Consider the following 17,212-nt stretch of genomic DNA (forward strand, 5'->3'; position numbering starts at 1 on the left):
CCAAGAGCAAGGCGTGTAATAGTCGGCGAGGTCACAAAGGACCCCAGGGGAACTTCTAAGCAACTGAAGGCCTCTCTCACATTGGCTAATGTTAATGTTCATGACTCCACCATCAAGAAAACTGAACAACAATGGTGTGTATGGCAGGGTTGCAAGGAGAAAGCCACTGCTCTCCAAAAAGAACATTGCTGCTCGTCTGAAGTTTGCTAAAGATCATGTGGACAAACCAGAAAGCTATTGGAAAAATGTTTTGTGGACGGATGAGACCAAAATAGAACTTTTTGGTTTAAATGAGAAGCACTGTGTTTGGAGAAAGGAAAACATTGCATTCCAGCATAAGAACCTTATCCCTGTGAAACATGGTGGTGGTAGTATCATGGTTTGGGCCTGTTTTGCTGCATCTGGGTCAGGACAGCTTGCAGTCATTGATGGAACAATGAATTCTGAATTATACCAGTGAATTCTAAAGGAAAATGTAAGGACATCTGCCCATGAACTGAATCTCAAGAGAAGGTGGGTCATGCAGCAAGACAACAACCCTAATCACACAAGTCGTTCTACCAAAGAATGGTTAAAAAAAAAGTTAATGTTTTGGAATGGCCAAGTCAAAGTCCTGACCTTAATCCAATCGAAATGTTGTGGAAGGACCTGAAGTGAGCAGTTCATGTGAGGAAACCCACCAACATCCCAGAGTTGAAGCTGTTCTGTACGGAGGAATGGGCTAAAATTCCTCCCAGCTGGTGTGCAGGACTGATCAACGGTTACCGGAAACGTTTAGTTGCAGTTATTGCTGCACAAGGGGGTCACACCAGATACTGAAAGTTCACATACTTTTGCCACTCACAGATATGTACAACCCCGATTCCAAAAAAGTTGGGACAAAGTACAAATTGTAAATAAAAACGGAATGCAATAATTTACAAATCTCAAAAACTGATATTGTATTCACAATAGAACATAGGACAACATATCAAATGTCGAAAGTGAGACATTTTGAAATTTCATGCCAAATATTGGCTCATTTGAAATTTCATGACAGCAACACATCTCAAAAAAGTTGGGACAGGGGCAACAAGAGGCTGGAAAAGTTAAAGGTACAAAAAAAGGAACAGCTGGAGGACCAAATTGCAACTCATTAGGTCAATTGGCAATAGGTCATTAACATGACTGGGTATAAAAAGAGCATCTTGGAGTGGCAGCGGCTCTCAGGTGTAAAGATGGGAACAGGATCACCAATCCCCTTAATTCTGCGCCGACAAATAGTGGAGCAATATCAGAAAGGAGTTCGACAGTGTAAAACTGCAAAGAGTTTGAACCCATTATCATCATCATCAAAAGATACAGAGAATCTGGAAGAATCTCTGTGCGTAAGGGTCAAGGCGGGAAAACCATACTGGGTGCCCGTGATCTTCGGGCCCTTAGACGGCACTGCATCACATACAGGCATGCTTCTGTATTGGAAACCACAAAATGGGCTCAGGAATATTTCCAGAGAACATTATCTGTGAACACAATTCACCGTGCCATCCGCCGTTGCCAGCTAAAACTCTATAGTTCAAGAAGAAGCCGTATCTAAACATGATCCAGAAGCGCAGACGTCTTCTCTGGGCCAAGGCTCATTTAAAATGGACTGTGGCAAAGTGGAAAACTGTTCTGTGGTCAGACGAATTATAATGTGAAGTTCTTTATGGAAATCAGGGACGCCGTGTCATTCGGACTAAAGAGGAGAAGGACGACCCAAGTTGTTATCAGCGCTCAGTTCAGAAGCCTGCATCTCTGATGGTATGGGGTTGCATTAGTCCGCGTGGCATGGGCAGCTTACACATCTGGAAAGATGCCATCAATGCTGAAAGGTATATCCAGGTTCTAGAGCAACATATGCTCCCATCCAGATGACGTCTCTTTCAGGGAAGACCTTGCATTTTCCAACATGACAATGCCAAACCACATACTGCATCAATTACAGCATCATGGCTGCGTAGAAGAAGGGTCCGGGTACTGAACTGGCCAGCCTGCAGTCCAGATCTTTCACCCATAGAAAACATTTGGTGCATCATAAAACGGAAGATACGACAAAAAAGACCTAAGACAGTTGAGCAACTAGAATCCTACATTAGACAAGAATGGGTTAACATTCCTATCCCTAAACTTGAGCAACTTGTCTCCTCAGTCCCCAGACGTTTACAGACTGCTGTAAAGAGAAAAGGGGATGTCTCACAGTGGTAAACATGGCCTTGTCCCAACTTTGAGATGTGTTGTCATGAAATTTAAAAATCACCTAATTTTTCTCTTTAAATGATACATTTTCTCAGTTTAAACATTTGATATGTCATCTATGTTCTATTCTGAATAAAATATGGAATTTTGAAACTTCCACATCATTGCATTCCGTTTTTATTTACAATTTGTACTTTGTCCCAACTTTTTTGTAATATTGGATCATGTTCCTCAATAAATAAATGACCAAGTATAATATTTTTGTCTCATTTGTTTAACTGGGTTCTCTTTATCTACTCTTAGGACTTGTGTGAAAATCTGATGTTTTAGGTCATCTTTATGCAGAAATATAGAAAATTCTCAAGGGTTCACAAACTTTCAAGCACCACTGTAGCATATTAATGTACATCCCATACTAGAAGTCTGTTTCCCACAGTTATGTGGCATTTCTTTTTTTTTTTTTGTGGAAGATACGCTGAACATATCAGCTGTTAAGAAACTGGCCTGTGGATTACTGGCTCATTAAAATTACTGGTGCTTTTAAAAGGAACTCAAGAATATGTGCTTTTAAATATGAGAAGGCAAAACACTGATGTTTTAAAAAATAAAAATAAACAACCCACACACGCACTGGGAATATTGCACTGCACATGCAAGCTCGCCAAAAGCTAATGAATACCGATTCAGCTAGCGGATAGACGTTTATACAGATAGCATAACCACACAATAAACATGGAAGCACGACAATTGTTTACAGAATGTGTGTTGGTAAGTTTCTAAGAAAAATGCCTGACTAAATTTACACTGCAATTACACTTTACATTATTTGCTAACTGCTTATTCACGGATTCCTCCATTTTGGCACACGAGATCACTCATTATTTTGACTTCCTCAGTCATACACTACGTTCAGACTGCAACCTGAAACGACCCATATCCGATTTGTTGTGAAATCCGATTTTTTTGTTAGGCCGTTCACATTACCAATTATATGAGACTTGTATGCAATCTCCAATATGAACGGAAAACGACCCAAAAGTGTCCCGCATGCGCAAATTGACACATAATAAGCACATCTGCGTAATACGTAAACAAAAAAAAAGCGCACTCTTCAAGTTTAATGATTTCTTTGTTTGTTTGTTTAATTATCTGGTTAGTGTTAAAGTGTGAGGTCTCGTGTGTGTTTTTGTTTCTGAACTGAAATGAAAACGTGTAGCCTGGTAACGAGGGTTGACTCCTAAATGTCTCTCTAATTTCTATATAAGTGCACTACATGTTACTAGGAAGTAATGGATTTTTAAACTCTATATAGTGCACTCGAGCTTCAGTAGGCAGTCATTTGGGATACGGCCGCTGTATTACCAAACTCTTAATTCAGGCTTAATAATTTGCACATATTTATTTCGTCATATTAATAAACTTTTTCTACATTTTTATAAATATTTATTTAGATTGTTTATAGCCAGCTGAATTCTGCAACTTCTCTCAGCGCTGGCTCAAGGTGCATAAACACCAGTGCAGTTTGCTGTGGAGATGAGGCGAGACCTGGCGATGTGGTTTTTGTGGCAGCGGCGGAACTCACACAATAATCTGATTAATGTGGGCAGCAGACTAATGAGACCGAAGGTGTCAAATTACTGGAAATTTCCAGAACAATCTTATAATCTTGTAATACAGGATGGTTTAAGTTATAAATCAGTTATAGAAACTGTTTTATTTAATCAGGCTAACAGATAAACATCCAGGTCCCTACCAAATCCACCATTAGCTTGATCAAGTCTATAAAAGTCTATTTAAATTCTGAAAACCGTACAAATGATGTTGTTTTCCACCAAAGAGGCGGGATTAGCCAACGCAGAATAGTGACGTTTTGTCTCTTGTTGATGACGTGTAGGTCGCATGAATGCGACCTGTCCGGTCAGACTGCAGTCGCATGTGAAAATATCGGATATGCATCAGAATTAGGACCACATATCCAAGCGGCCTGGGTCGCATGTGAAAAAATCGGATCTGTGTCGTTCAGATTGTCAATAACAAATCGGATACAGGTCGCATATGGGCAAAAAAATCGGATATGGGTCGTTTCAGGGTGCAGTCTGAACGTAGTCATAAAGTATCTCAAAAGTGAGATGTTCATATAGAGCCTTGTCTTAAACATGAGGACTATGTCCCCATATTAGCATAGCATATGATTCTACCATGTCAAAATCATACAATTCTAAAACATACACAATTTGATATTAACATGCTGCTACTATATCGAGGTTATTACACAGTTGTGTGAAGATATGAAGTTTATGTTCGAGTGGTGAATATATATTCACGAGTGAGTGAAGCGAACAACTGAAAGTTATTTTCAACATGAGAAGATAAACTTCATAACTTCACACCGCCATGTAATGTTCTTTATATTATATGGACACATCCACACACAAAAAAGTGCATACAAGTAATTCTGAACTGGTTCGCTAGTTTGACAACGCATGTCCAGTCAGCAGGAAAACACTGGGAGTGACACCAATGGAGTGAAATATCGGGAAATACGTCGCTCAGATCCGTGATGCATTGCGTATGAAAAATGCGAGGTTTTCAACACAAGAAGATAAACTTCATGTCTTCAAGCCAACACGTGATTTTATTTTTATTATATAGACACATTCACAAACAAACAAGGACCCAAATTTATCAAAACAAACAAAAAACAATTCATCGATTTCCTCACAAGCGATATATTGAAATTTGTGTCACGGTTTTGATTCTCTATGTCCCGGAGGTAGTTTGTATAAAAAATACGAGTGGTGTATTTCCCAGTAAAACACTTGTCCATATATATCATTTTACATTTGCTATATAGTCCAGTAGCTATCATACTACAACGCTCACAGAAAACAGGGTTGTTCAGGAAGACAGAGTACTCACATAAGGTCTGGTCGGTAGCGATGGATAAGGGCACACAAAGCCAAGCCACTCTTCCATGACATGGTGAGATCAGACACATTGACCCCTCTATAGCCATCCGTCTGCCTCTGACACCAGTTTAGCAGCTTACTGGAGCGCGCTACAGACTCTGGAGGGGGGGGGAAAAGTGCATCCCCATTAGCCATTGCTCTGGAAAAGCTTTCATCATCAAACAGATCGCTGTTAGTCACTTAATAAGGTCAGGATCCAGAGGTGGGGGGGGAAAATCCAAGTGGTTTTATGTGCTTATGGCAATGTAACTGGCAATCGTTGAAGTGGAAGGTTTTGAATTATGGTTAGGAATGGCATTGGCATTTTGTGTGTGAAATATATTATTTTATACAGATGCAGTTGTATTGATCACTGCAAAACAGCCGTTATTGACAGCGTTAGACATTTCAGTATTATGAGATACGAACACAACAGCAAGACGACATTTTAGAATAAATCCTCATGAGAAAAAGCATCATGCATGTGGGCTTTAGTCATCCCCACAGTTACCTTGGAACTGCTTCTCAAGCAGAAGTTCTAGGATAAAAATAATAAGGTATAAGTTGCAAAAATCAGACCCAAGACTGTCCCGTAAACTCAAACGCACACAAGATCAATATAAAAATGTCTCACCATTCCGTGTGAGTTTGGGAGTCGAAGAGTTGACCACGCTCTCCATGTCGATGCGGAGTTCCCTGGTCTCCCCGGTGTCTATCAGATGCCGTACCTTTACATGATGGAGAACAGAATATGAGACTTCATTCTCAGTTTGACAGTGAGGTATGCTTTTTACTGAACCACACATGCAAGCAACGTGTGAGCCGTCTCACCTGATTTGGCCGAAGCAGGTGCAGACTGATGTTGGGGTAGCGTGTTGTGGGATCCAATGTGTACTGACTGAAGTTCTTACTCACGTTCTCTGGAGTGGTTTGTGGGAGCAGACGATATATACTCTCCCTAAGAACCACAATTATGGTTACAATAGCACAGGACATGGGGTCAATCCCATTAAAACACAGACAATTAGTGACTCTGGATTTTACCCAGTAGATGTAATGAAGACCATTTAAAGCACTTAGGGAACATAGGGCATGTGAGCTTGGGAAAAAATGACTAGCACAGTATGTTTTTTACAAGCTAATGATGCAGACATGCTCGAGGCATTAAAGAGAAGAGACTGGATTAAGTTTGCTATGGAGATCTTCTAAGGTAAACAACACATTAAATTACAGGTACTTTTTAATCACACTTTTGTACAATAGAATCACAAAAAGTAACACAAACAACCCAAGATACCAGGAAAAAAAAAAAAGACAGACAAAAAAGGCTGCTTTTTTTTTTTACACTACACATTTAGAAAGAATTGCAGAACTGGCCCAAAATAGGATATGGGTCTCAAAAAAATAAATAAATAATCTCTCATTTATTTTCCATCTGAGAGACTAAAATGGGCACAATGACGATACTAAAGTGACTAGAACTGATAAAAACAAGAGTCATTAGGAGAGGACATATCCCCCCCGGCCCTCACATGAAATCCCACTCCAAATTTTCCGAGGTTGAATTTGTTGCCATGGAAATACAGGAAATAAATAAATAAATAAAAAGGGCAGCATGGTCGTGTAGTGGTTAGTGCTGTCGCCTCAGCAAGAAGGTTCTGGGTTTGAGCCCCGTGGCCGGCGAGGGCCTTTCTGTGCGGAGTTTGCATGTTCTCCCCGTGTCCGCGTGGGTTTCCTCCGGGTGCTCCGGTTTCCCCCACAGTCCAAAGACATGCAGGTTAGGTTAACTGGTGACTCTAAATTGACCGTAGGTGTGAATGCGAGTGTGAATGGTTGTCTGTGTCCACGGCTGGCCCAAGGCATAAGCGAATTAAGCGCCCGCTTAGGGCCCCACACACCACCAGGGGGCCCCCAAGAGCAGTTGGAATGCCCACCTGCGAAAATATTTTTAATTAAAAAAAACGTAATATCAATGACATGATATAGCAGAAACAAAAGACACAAAAATAAGACATAAAATAACGTTTTTTGTATCATTTTCATAGTCGGTACATTAGGTTAACTAATCCTTGCTGCTGGTTGCTGCCACTGCGCTCCTGCACAACCAGACGCACGTGACGTGACAGGAGTTATTCACTTCGGAAGATAGGTGGACTAGATGGCTAAGCCATGTCTCAAAAAAGAAATTATCCATCTGGGGCAGAGAAGAGGAAGACTCTTCCTCTTCCCTGCCCCAGATGGATAATTTAAAAAGCTACTTGAGATCTACAATGGCACAGGAAAGACTCATTATTAACTAATTATATTTAATATAAGACATAATGAACGTAATCGAAATATGAAAGACTCAGTGGGCTTGCACTTATAAGTATCAATAGCAAAGTTGGTCGGGAGATCTCCTATAATGACGTCATTGATGACTTTGCCTCCCGAAAAGCCAGGAAACATAGATTTTGAAGGGAAATGATCAAGCACTGATGATGACAGGAAAAAGGACAAGTGTTGTCTTTCCGAACAGTGAGTTATTTTAGGCGAGATTTTATATTTTCTCCTATAAATAGTTTTAAGTGCAACATAATAGGTTGTTGTTGTGTTATTGTTGATGTTATTATGCTGCAAATTTCTCTGTTCATTTTGTGAATTTATTTAAGATTTCTTTTAAGATGTAAGGTTTATTCCAGATTAAGATTTATTTATTTGTTTGTTATTTAATAACGGTTACAAGTACTAAGTACTAGGGATGTCCCGATCCGATCACGTGATCGGAAATCGGGCCCGATCACATGGTTTCAGACTCGATCGGAATCGGGCATTGCCTCCCGATCAGGGATCGGATATATAGCTATATAATATATTCTCATTTTTAACACATCAATAGCTATGCGTTGGCCCAGAGTGAGACCAGACCTCTTGTCTCAACACAGCAACATCAACGCGTGCGGCATGACATCACTTTGTAGCGGAGACACTATTGGTTATTGGCTGCCTGTTGCCGGCAAAGTTGAACACGGAAGCAGTTCGAAGTGGAAAGCAAAGCATGAGATCATTTTTTTTTTTCGTTGGATGACAAAAGAAACGGGCTCAAACCTGAAAGGGTAGAAATGCTTGTTTTCATCAAGAAAAACGTTCATTTCCTTAATTGAAATTACTGTACACCACTGTGAGATGCGTTCTTAAAAGCAAATTACCGGCACTGTGGCACTTTATTTTTTTTTATTTGTTTACATTCCTGCCAGGTATTTTAAGGTTATTTTTTTTCATTTGTTATTTATTGTTCAAACTGCCTCACGTAAGTGCTCTGTTTGCTAACGGAGTTGTTGGATGTTAAAATAAGGTCTCATCTCATTATCTCTAGCCGCTTTATCCTTCTACAGGGTCGCAGGCAAGCTGGAGCCTATCCCAGCTGACTACGGGCGAAAGGCGGGGTACACCCTGGACAAGTCGCCAGGTCATCACAGGGCTGACACATAGACACAGACAACCATTCACACTCACATTCACACCTACGCTCAATTTAGAGTCACCAGTTAACCTAACCTGCATGTCTTTGGACTGTGGGGGAAACTTGAGCACCCGGAGGAAACCCACACGGACACGGGGAGAACATGCAAACTCCACACAGAAAGGCCCTCGCCGGCCCCGGGGCTCGAACCCAGGACCTTCTTGCTGTGAGGCGACAGCGCTAACCACTACACCACCGTGCCGCCCGTTAAAATAAGGTGTTAAATAAAAAATGAGGAACATCCTGGATCCGTTTCTTTCCTCGTCTTTATTTTTTATGGATTATAAGAAGTATCGGATCGGGACTCGGTATCGGCAGATACTCAAAATCAAATGATCGGTATCGGATCGGAGGGCAAAAAAACCTGATCGGGACATCCCTACTAAGTACTGTTTGTACGAACTGTGTATGTTAGGTTTTGTTTTGCACATTAGTGCAAAATAAACTGGTTAACTTGTTTACATATACAGTGTCTTGTCTACTGATTCGTTGTTTTACTTACAAATATGCCACACATCACTCTGAATATTTTATATTGCAATAGCCACAAGTTGCAGTATAATGTAAACCAACTAAAAATGCAGATTATGGTGGGTGGCTAGACTAACTAGACTAACTGTGTAGCCTAAGAAATAATAAGGCAGCTAGCAGTGTAGTTTTGGTGGTGTGGGGGGCCCCCAAATCAAATTCTGCTTAGGGCCCCTTAAAGGCTTGGGCCGGCCCTGTCTATGTGTCAGCCCTGTGATGACCTGGCGACTTGTCCAGGGTGTACCCCGCCTTTCGCCCGTAGTCAGCTGGGATAGGCTCCAGCTTGCCTGCGACCCTGTAGAACAGGATAAAGTGGCTAGAGATAATGAGATGAGATGAAATAAATAAATAAAAAATTCACAGGAATCCCAAAATGTCAAAAGGCACAACTCCTCTAGTCACGTTACATAACTGTCAGGTTTTGTGAAAAAAAAAAAAAAAACAGAATTTTTTTTTTTAGTTACAGTGCTGAGCGTAAATGAGTGCACCCCCTTTGAAAAGTAACATTTTAAGCAATATCTCAATGAACACAATTTCCAAAATGTTGACAAGACAAAGTTTAATATAACATCTGTTTAACTTATAACGGGAAAGTAAGGTTAATAATATAAACTTAGATTACACATTTTTCAGTTTTACTCAAATTAGGGTGGTGCAAAAATGAGTACACCCCACAACAAAAACTACTACATCTAGTACTTTGTATGGCCTCCATGATTTTTAATGACAGCACCAAGTCTTCTAGGCGTGGAATGAACAAGTTGGTGACATTTTGCAACGTCAATCTTTTTCCATTCTTCAGCAATGACCTCTTTTAGTGACTGGATGCTGGATGGAGAGTGATGCTCAACTTATCTCTTCAGAATTCCCCATAGGTGTTCGATTGGGTTCAGATCAGGAGACAGACTTGGCCACTGAATCACTTTCACCCTGTTCTTCTTCAGAAATCCAACAGTGGCCTTAGATGTGTGTTTAGTCATGTTGGAAAAGTGCACGACGACCCAGGGCACGGAGGGATAGTAGCATCTTCTATTTCAATATAGAGCAATACGTCTGAATTCATGATGCCATCAATGAAATGCAGCTCCCCGACACCAGCAGCACTCATGCAGCCCCACATAAGGACACTGCCACCACCATGTTTCACTGTAGGCACCAGGCATTTTTCTTTGTATTCCTCACCTTTGCGACGCCGTACAGTTTTGAAGCCATCAGTTCCAAAAACATTTATCTTGGTCTCATCACTCCAGAGTATAGAGTCCCAGTAGTCTTCATCTTTATCAGCATGGGCCCTGGCAAACTCTAGGCAGGCTTTTTTGTGCCTGGGCTTTAGGAGAGGCTTCTTTTGTGGACGGCATCCATGCATGCCATTCCTCTGCAGCGTACGCCGGATTGTGTCACGGGAAATAGTCACCCCAGTTTGGCTTTCTACTTCTTTAGATAACTGCAGTGAACTTGCATGCCGATTTTCTTCAACCCTTCTCATCAGAAGACGCTCCTGTCGAGGTGTTAACTTCCGTGGACGACCTGGACGTCTCTGTGAGATGGTTGCAGTTCCAGCTTTCTTCAATTTTTGTACCACTTTTGCTACAGTATTCTGACTGATAAGTCAAGTTTTACTCATCTTCTTGTAGCCTTCACCTTTGTGGTGGAAATAAATTATTTTCTTTGGGGAATTCTGAAGAGACAAGTTGAGCATCACTCTCCATCCAGCATCCAGTCACTAAAAGAGGTCATTGTTGAAGAACGGAAAAAGACTGATGTTGCAAAATGTCGCCAACTTGTTCATTCCATGCCTAGAAGACTTGGTGCTGTCATTAAAAATCATGGAGGCCATACAAAGTACTAGATGTAGTAGTTTTTGTTGTGGGGTGCACTCATTTTTGCACCACCCTAATTTGAGTAAAACTGAAAAATGTGTAATCCAAGTTTATATTATTAACCTTACTTTTTCCCGTTATAAGTTAAAAAGATGTTATATTAAACTTTGTCTTGTCAAAATTTTGGAAATTGTGTTCATTGAGATATTGCTTAAAATGTTACTTTTCAAAGGGGGTGTACTCATTTACGCTCAGCACTATATGCTTCGGAAACTAAAATGTTTACAGGAGGACAGACAGACAGCTATATCCCCCTGCATTATATGCCGGGGGATAAAAATATGGCACTGAACATTTACACACGAAAAACCTCTGAAGTCAAATCCCATATGATCACAAAACATGAAAGGATAATTAAACTCATACTTCATGCTGGTCAAGTTTTTGCGAGGTTAAATTTCAAGCTTGTTTTGTATTTAGCACATGTTAAATGCTTAAGGTGTAACATGTTCCATGATATCTTTTGCGTCATCGGCAATAAACAGTACTGCTCGCCCCAGAAGTATGCAGTTTTCGACTTGGGATGTGGAAAGTCCAAGGTTAGAGTCACATTATTTCCAATCTTCAAGCGTTTGAGCTTCACCTCCATGGAAGCTTATCTTTTGTTTGCTCTGTCTGAACATCAAAAGCTCCTGATCAAGCAATAATCTAGCCAGATGTATTTATGTTCTCTTGTATGGCCAGTGTTTTAGATTTATCGAACGCACTGCTGTGTTGATTGACCTAAAGTGAACACAACTAAAATCTCTTTCAAATATAGAAGTGGTACTTTATTTACTGTTGACTATGTGAACAGGAGGCAGGTAATGATATCTTGATTTTATAAAATCACATGATACAATTTTATGACTAAATAAATATTATATATGAGTGCTTCCACGCTTATGGGTACTGAAATGGGGACATGAACTTATTTTTAAAAATTCACCTAAAACCATTTCTTTTTTTACCATCAGGTCACAAAACATGTAATCTTTAATGAATGATATGTTAAAAGATAACTTTAAATTTTCTGAGATGTAATAAAAACATATTTATATGCCAAAGTCAAGCCTATGAGTTCCAAAATTATGTCTGTTATATTACTTCTGTTACGATTGTCCATCTCGCGTCTGTTACAAATTAATTACAATCTAGCTATATACCATGTTAATCTTATTGAAAGAATGTGTATGTTTATTCTACTACACATGTTTATTAATTATATTTGCTAAAACATCACCTTCCTATGTTTCAAAAAGTAATTCTACATTGTTAAAATTGAGAATATATATGTCCACAACACTTCTGTTACGTTCTGACTTTGGCATATAAATATGTTTTTATTACATCTCAGAAAATTAAAGTTATCTTTTAACATATCATTCATTAAAGATTACATGTTTTGTGACCTGATGGTAAAAAAAGAAATGGTTTTAGGTGAATTTTTAAAAATAAGTTCATGTCCCCATTTCAGTACCCATAAGCGTGGAATCACTCATATATATATATATATATATATATATATATTTTTTTTTTTCCAACCTGTAACTGCATTGCTTAGACAGCAGAGGGCTGTAAATAGCAGAAATACATGAGACTTCACCCTCGGTGGAAGTAACACAGAGCGAATGCCACAGAAGTAACACGCGCGCACACAAAACAGACAGAGGAGCTGTGTGATTGAATGGACAAATAAATTTAATAAGAAACCTGAGCCATCTTTTTTACAGACTGCCAAAAGCTAAAGAAAAGTGAAGCAAATGGAGATAGTAGAAAAGTTCCTAAAAACGTGTTAAGAAAAGGCCTGTTATTTATGCATTAAGTTTGATTAAAAGGGATGCGTTTGTTAAATCATGTTATATTTTTCTCCAACCTTTACAAATGTTTGTAAATAATTACTGTTATTAAGAAAATGAAAAAAAAAAAGTTGTTTAACAAAATGAATATTTATGTTTAAAAGCAATAGGAAAATAAATGCTGCATTTTTTGGTCATAAAATTTTCATTTATTTCAATGAAGACATTTACAAGTGAACAAAGTCTCTCTCCGTCATCATCGATCGTCAACTACAGTGGTGCTTGAAAGTTTGTGAACCCTTTAGAATTTTCTATATATTTCTGCATAAATATGACCTAAAACATGATCAGATTTTCACACAAGTCCTAAAAGTAGATAAAGAGAACCCAGTTAAACAAATGAGACAAAAATATTATACTTGGTTGTTTATTTATTGAGGAAAATGATCCAATATTACATATCTGTGAGTGGCAAAAGTATGTGAACCTCTAGGATTAGCAGTTAATTTGAAGGTGAAATTAAAGTAAGGTGTTTTCAATCAATCAATGGGATGACGATCAGGTGTGAGTGGGCACCCTGTTTTATTTAAAGAAGAGGGATCTATCAAAGTCTGATCTTCACAACACATGTTTGTCGAAGTGCATCATGGCACGAACAAAGGAGATTTCTGAGGACATCAGAAAAAGCGTTGTTGATGCTTATCAGACTGGAAAAGGTTACAAAACCATCTCTAAAGAGTTTGGACTCCACCAATCCACAGTCAGACAGATTGTGTACAAATGGAGGAAATTCAAGACCATTGTTACCCTCCCCAGGAGTGGTCGACCAACAAAGATCACTCCAAGAGCAAGGCGTGTAATAGTCGGTGAGGTCACAAAGGACTCCAGGGTAACTTCTAAGCAACTGAAGGCCTCTCTCACATTGGCTAATGTTAACATTCATGAGTCCACCATCAGGAGAACACTGAACAACAATGATGTGCATGGCATGGTTGCAAGGAGAAAGCCACTGCTCTCCAAAAAGAATATTGCTGCTCATCTGCAGTTTGCTAAAAGATCACATGGACAAGCCAGAAGGCTATTGGAAAAATGTTTTGTGGACGGATGAGACCAAAATAGAACTTTTTGCTTTAAATGAAAAAAGTGTTATGTTTGGAGAAAGGAAAACACTGCATTCCAGCATAAGAACCTTATTCCATCTGTGAAACATGGTGGTGGTAGTAGTATCATGGTTTGGGTCTGTTTTGCTGCATCTGGGCCAGGACGGCTTGCCATCATTGATGGAACAATGAATTCTGAATTATACCAGCGAATTCTAAAGGAAAATGCCAGGACATCTGTCCATGAACTGAATCTCAAGAGAAGGTGGGTTATGCAGCAAGACAACGACCCTAAGCACACAAGTCGTTCTACCAAATAACGGTTAAAGAAGAATAAAGTTAATGTTTTGGAATGGCCAAGTCAAAGTCCTGACCTTAATCCAATCGAAATGTTGTGGAAGGACCTGAAGCGAGCAGTTCATGTGAGGAAACCCACCAACATCCCAGAGTTGAAGCTGTTCTGTACGGAGGAATGGGCTAAAACTCCTCCAAGCTGGTGTGCAGGACTGATCAACAGTTACCGGAAACGTTTAGTTGCAGTTATTGCTGCACAAGGGGGTCACACCAGATACTGAAAGCAAAAGGTTCACATACTTTTGCCACTCACAGATATGTAATATTGGATCATTTTCCTCAATAAATAAATGACCAAGTATAATATTTTTGTCTCATTTGTTTAACTGGGTTCTCTGTATCTACTTTTAGGACTTGTGTGAAAACCTGATGATGTTTTAGGTCATATTTATGCAGAAATCTAGAAAATTCTAAAGGGTTCACAAACTTTCAAGCACCACCGTACACTTCCTTGTTCGTTCCCTACGGAGAGCCACAAAAAGATCTGGTATCAAAGTATGCATTATACTCTCCAACTCATGGGACCACATCAAGAGGAAGACCAAAGTTGCAATTCAACAAGCACATACCTCAACTGCTGAGTAATGGACATGGAGAGGAGTTCAGAAGAGATCAGGAATGCTGCCCAAGACCATGTTGGTTGGAGAAGATTCACCAAGGCCACTTGCCATCATTCACCCCAAGAATCACGTAACTGACAGATTTTTATTTTTCAAAAATATCGCGAGAAAATCAAATCATGAACCCAATATTGTGAATCGGGTGAATCATTACATGCCTATTGAACAGCCATGATGTCATACGAGTTTTGCTAAACTGATTGCCACCTTCCCAACTTTCTAAGAAGGAATACCAACATGCGAGGCATTTTCTTTGGATTTTCCTCGTCACATGTTGGAAATTCCAAGTTACAAGCTTTTGTCAATGTAGCATTAGTTCCTATTGGTACCAATCTTACACAGGTATGAATGGAATCTTTGATACTGAATCCTGGCCAATGAGAAAAGCCTCAATCCGCATTCTTGGTACTAAAAGTTCTTGTACTTTATGCAAAACCAGTTCTAATGCAGTGTAACAAGTGCCTCACCTCTCCGCCAACACCTCGAGAGGAGATGCGCCCTGTGCCCAGCTTCTCACCATCCATGCTGAGTCCATGGCTGCCAGGAAGCCCCGAGCAATCCCCGTCCCCATTGGCCAGAATGGCTGCACAAAACATTTTTTCTTATCCGTCTTAACATCTATAAATATTACAACGCATTAACACACAAGACTATAAAATGGGTGCTCTAAAAAAAAATACATTTTTGTCCCATTATTCAACGTCATCTTTTCTCTCACCTCCAGAAGGCTGTCTCCAACCAGAGCTACGAGCAACTGGTGGCCATTGCGTTGGCGCACCAATGCGGCATTTTCCGAGGCATACATGCACGTGAAGTCAAACATGGCCACGTCAGGCTGCCCATAATGATTAATGGCAAAGTCCAGCTTGGGCAGCTGGTGATTGGTGGAGAAGTCAGCTGCCTCTCTGGCATAGGACAGTAAAGCAGCTTGGTCCACATTAGACCTGGATAGAAGCATCTCTGTATCCACATAATCCTAAAATATAGACATGAGAAACAATGCAAGCCAGTCCGCTATGAAACAATGGAGCTCATTTATGTGGCTAGTGTAATTGCTGAAATAAATGAGCCCATTCTGTGTTAAACTCAGCATTCACTGTATTTAGATGAACATATAATTCAGCAAGGAGAGACTATGGGAGGAACTATGCATGGCTCATGGGGAACCATTTCTCTCTGATTCATGCTGCTATAGTTGGTTTTGCTCAGCTGATATCATCATCAGCCTTGTCACTGACAGGCCATTTCCACCTCTAAGCAGACAGGTTTTTTTTTTTTTCTTCCCCCACTTAGAGATTGAACTTACAATCTACCTTCAATGTGATTGTGGGCTTTCACAACCCTGTGTACATATGTTCCTATGGAATTATATGACCATTAAGCTCTGAACCCTTTAATAGTCTAGAGTTTACACTTAACCCTAGTTTTTTTTTTTTTTAATTATTCAAATACACCTGATCATTACACATTTGGGAAAAAAAATTAAATAACATCATTCTACGCCAAATATAAGAGCAGCACAGAAGCTGAGAAAAGGACAGCTGCTAAATATAATTATTCTATCCACATTCACTGGATATGAGCAATCGCGCACTCCGATTGGCTACTCTACTACTAGGATATCAGCTCATATACCACAAGTAGAGAAAAACAAAATGGCAGAGCGCATCAAGTCAGATATAAATCACACTGTTATCAAGTATTTAAAAGAAAGAACATAGTCCTTCCCTCCCCCCAGTATTTCCTGTTCCATACTCCAGCCCAGTTGGTGGCGGTAATGCACCTTTAATTTGGTTTGCCAACCACCAAAAAACCCTAAACAAAACAAAACAAAACAAAAAAAAAGGCGGAGTATGTTGCTGAACCAACCGAGGACGAAATAAAAACTCTACTCAAAAACAACCCCCCCCCCCCCCCCAAAAAAAAGCAGCAAGCAACAAAATATGGAATGAAAGTATTTGATGGTAAAAACATTTTTTTTCAAGAATTATCATCACATTTTTCCCAAATTGCTACCGTCATTTTGCCGGTTTGTTTACATTCTAAGCAGAAATTATTTTGTCGGACGTTTTTGTACAAAGTTTTTATTTATTTATTGAATTTGCAAAAAATAAAAAATAAAAAAATGCTCCGTTTCTCAAAATCCAGCGAATGTGGATAGAATAAAAGTTATTCCACTCAATCTCATCGTACATGGCTTATAGACAACTCAGCACTACGCGCCTCATCAGCCATCAGCTCATGTACGACTCAGTTTTGTGGAATAACTATTAATTATACAACAG

The 17,212-nt window shown here is 39.6% G+C and overlaps 1 protein-coding gene across 17 annotated transcripts in view; it reads right to left on the reverse strand.

The window, feature by feature from the left end:
• The window catches only part of mical3a (microtubule associated monooxygenase, calponin and LIM domain containing 3a), a 307,065-nt gene that overhangs the window by 131,006 nt on the left and 158,847 nt on the right, over positions 1 to 17,212 (reverse strand). For all 17 annotated transcript variants that reach the window (XM_060923703.1, XM_060923715.1, XM_060923719.1 and 14 more), the window contains 5 exons: positions 15,646 to 15,903; positions 15,395 to 15,510; positions 5,997 to 6,123; positions 5,800 to 5,893; positions 5,137 to 5,284 (listed from right to left, as the gene is read on the reverse strand). In XM_060923703.1, coding sequence (XP_060779686.1) covers positions 5,137 to 5,284; positions 5,800 to 5,893; positions 5,997 to 6,123; positions 15,395 to 15,510; positions 15,646 to 15,903 — 743 coding nt within the window. The remainder of the gene's footprint in view (positions 1 to 5,136; positions 5,285 to 5,799; positions 5,894 to 5,996; positions 6,124 to 15,394; positions 15,511 to 15,645; positions 15,904 to 17,212) is intronic.

The sequence above is a fragment of the Neoarius graeffei genome, chromosome 6 (assembly GCF_027579695.1).
Source record: "Neoarius graeffei isolate fNeoGra1 chromosome 6, fNeoGra1.pri, whole genome shotgun sequence".
Lineage (NCBI taxonomy): Eukaryota > Metazoa > Chordata > Actinopteri > Siluriformes > Ariidae > Neoarius > Neoarius graeffei.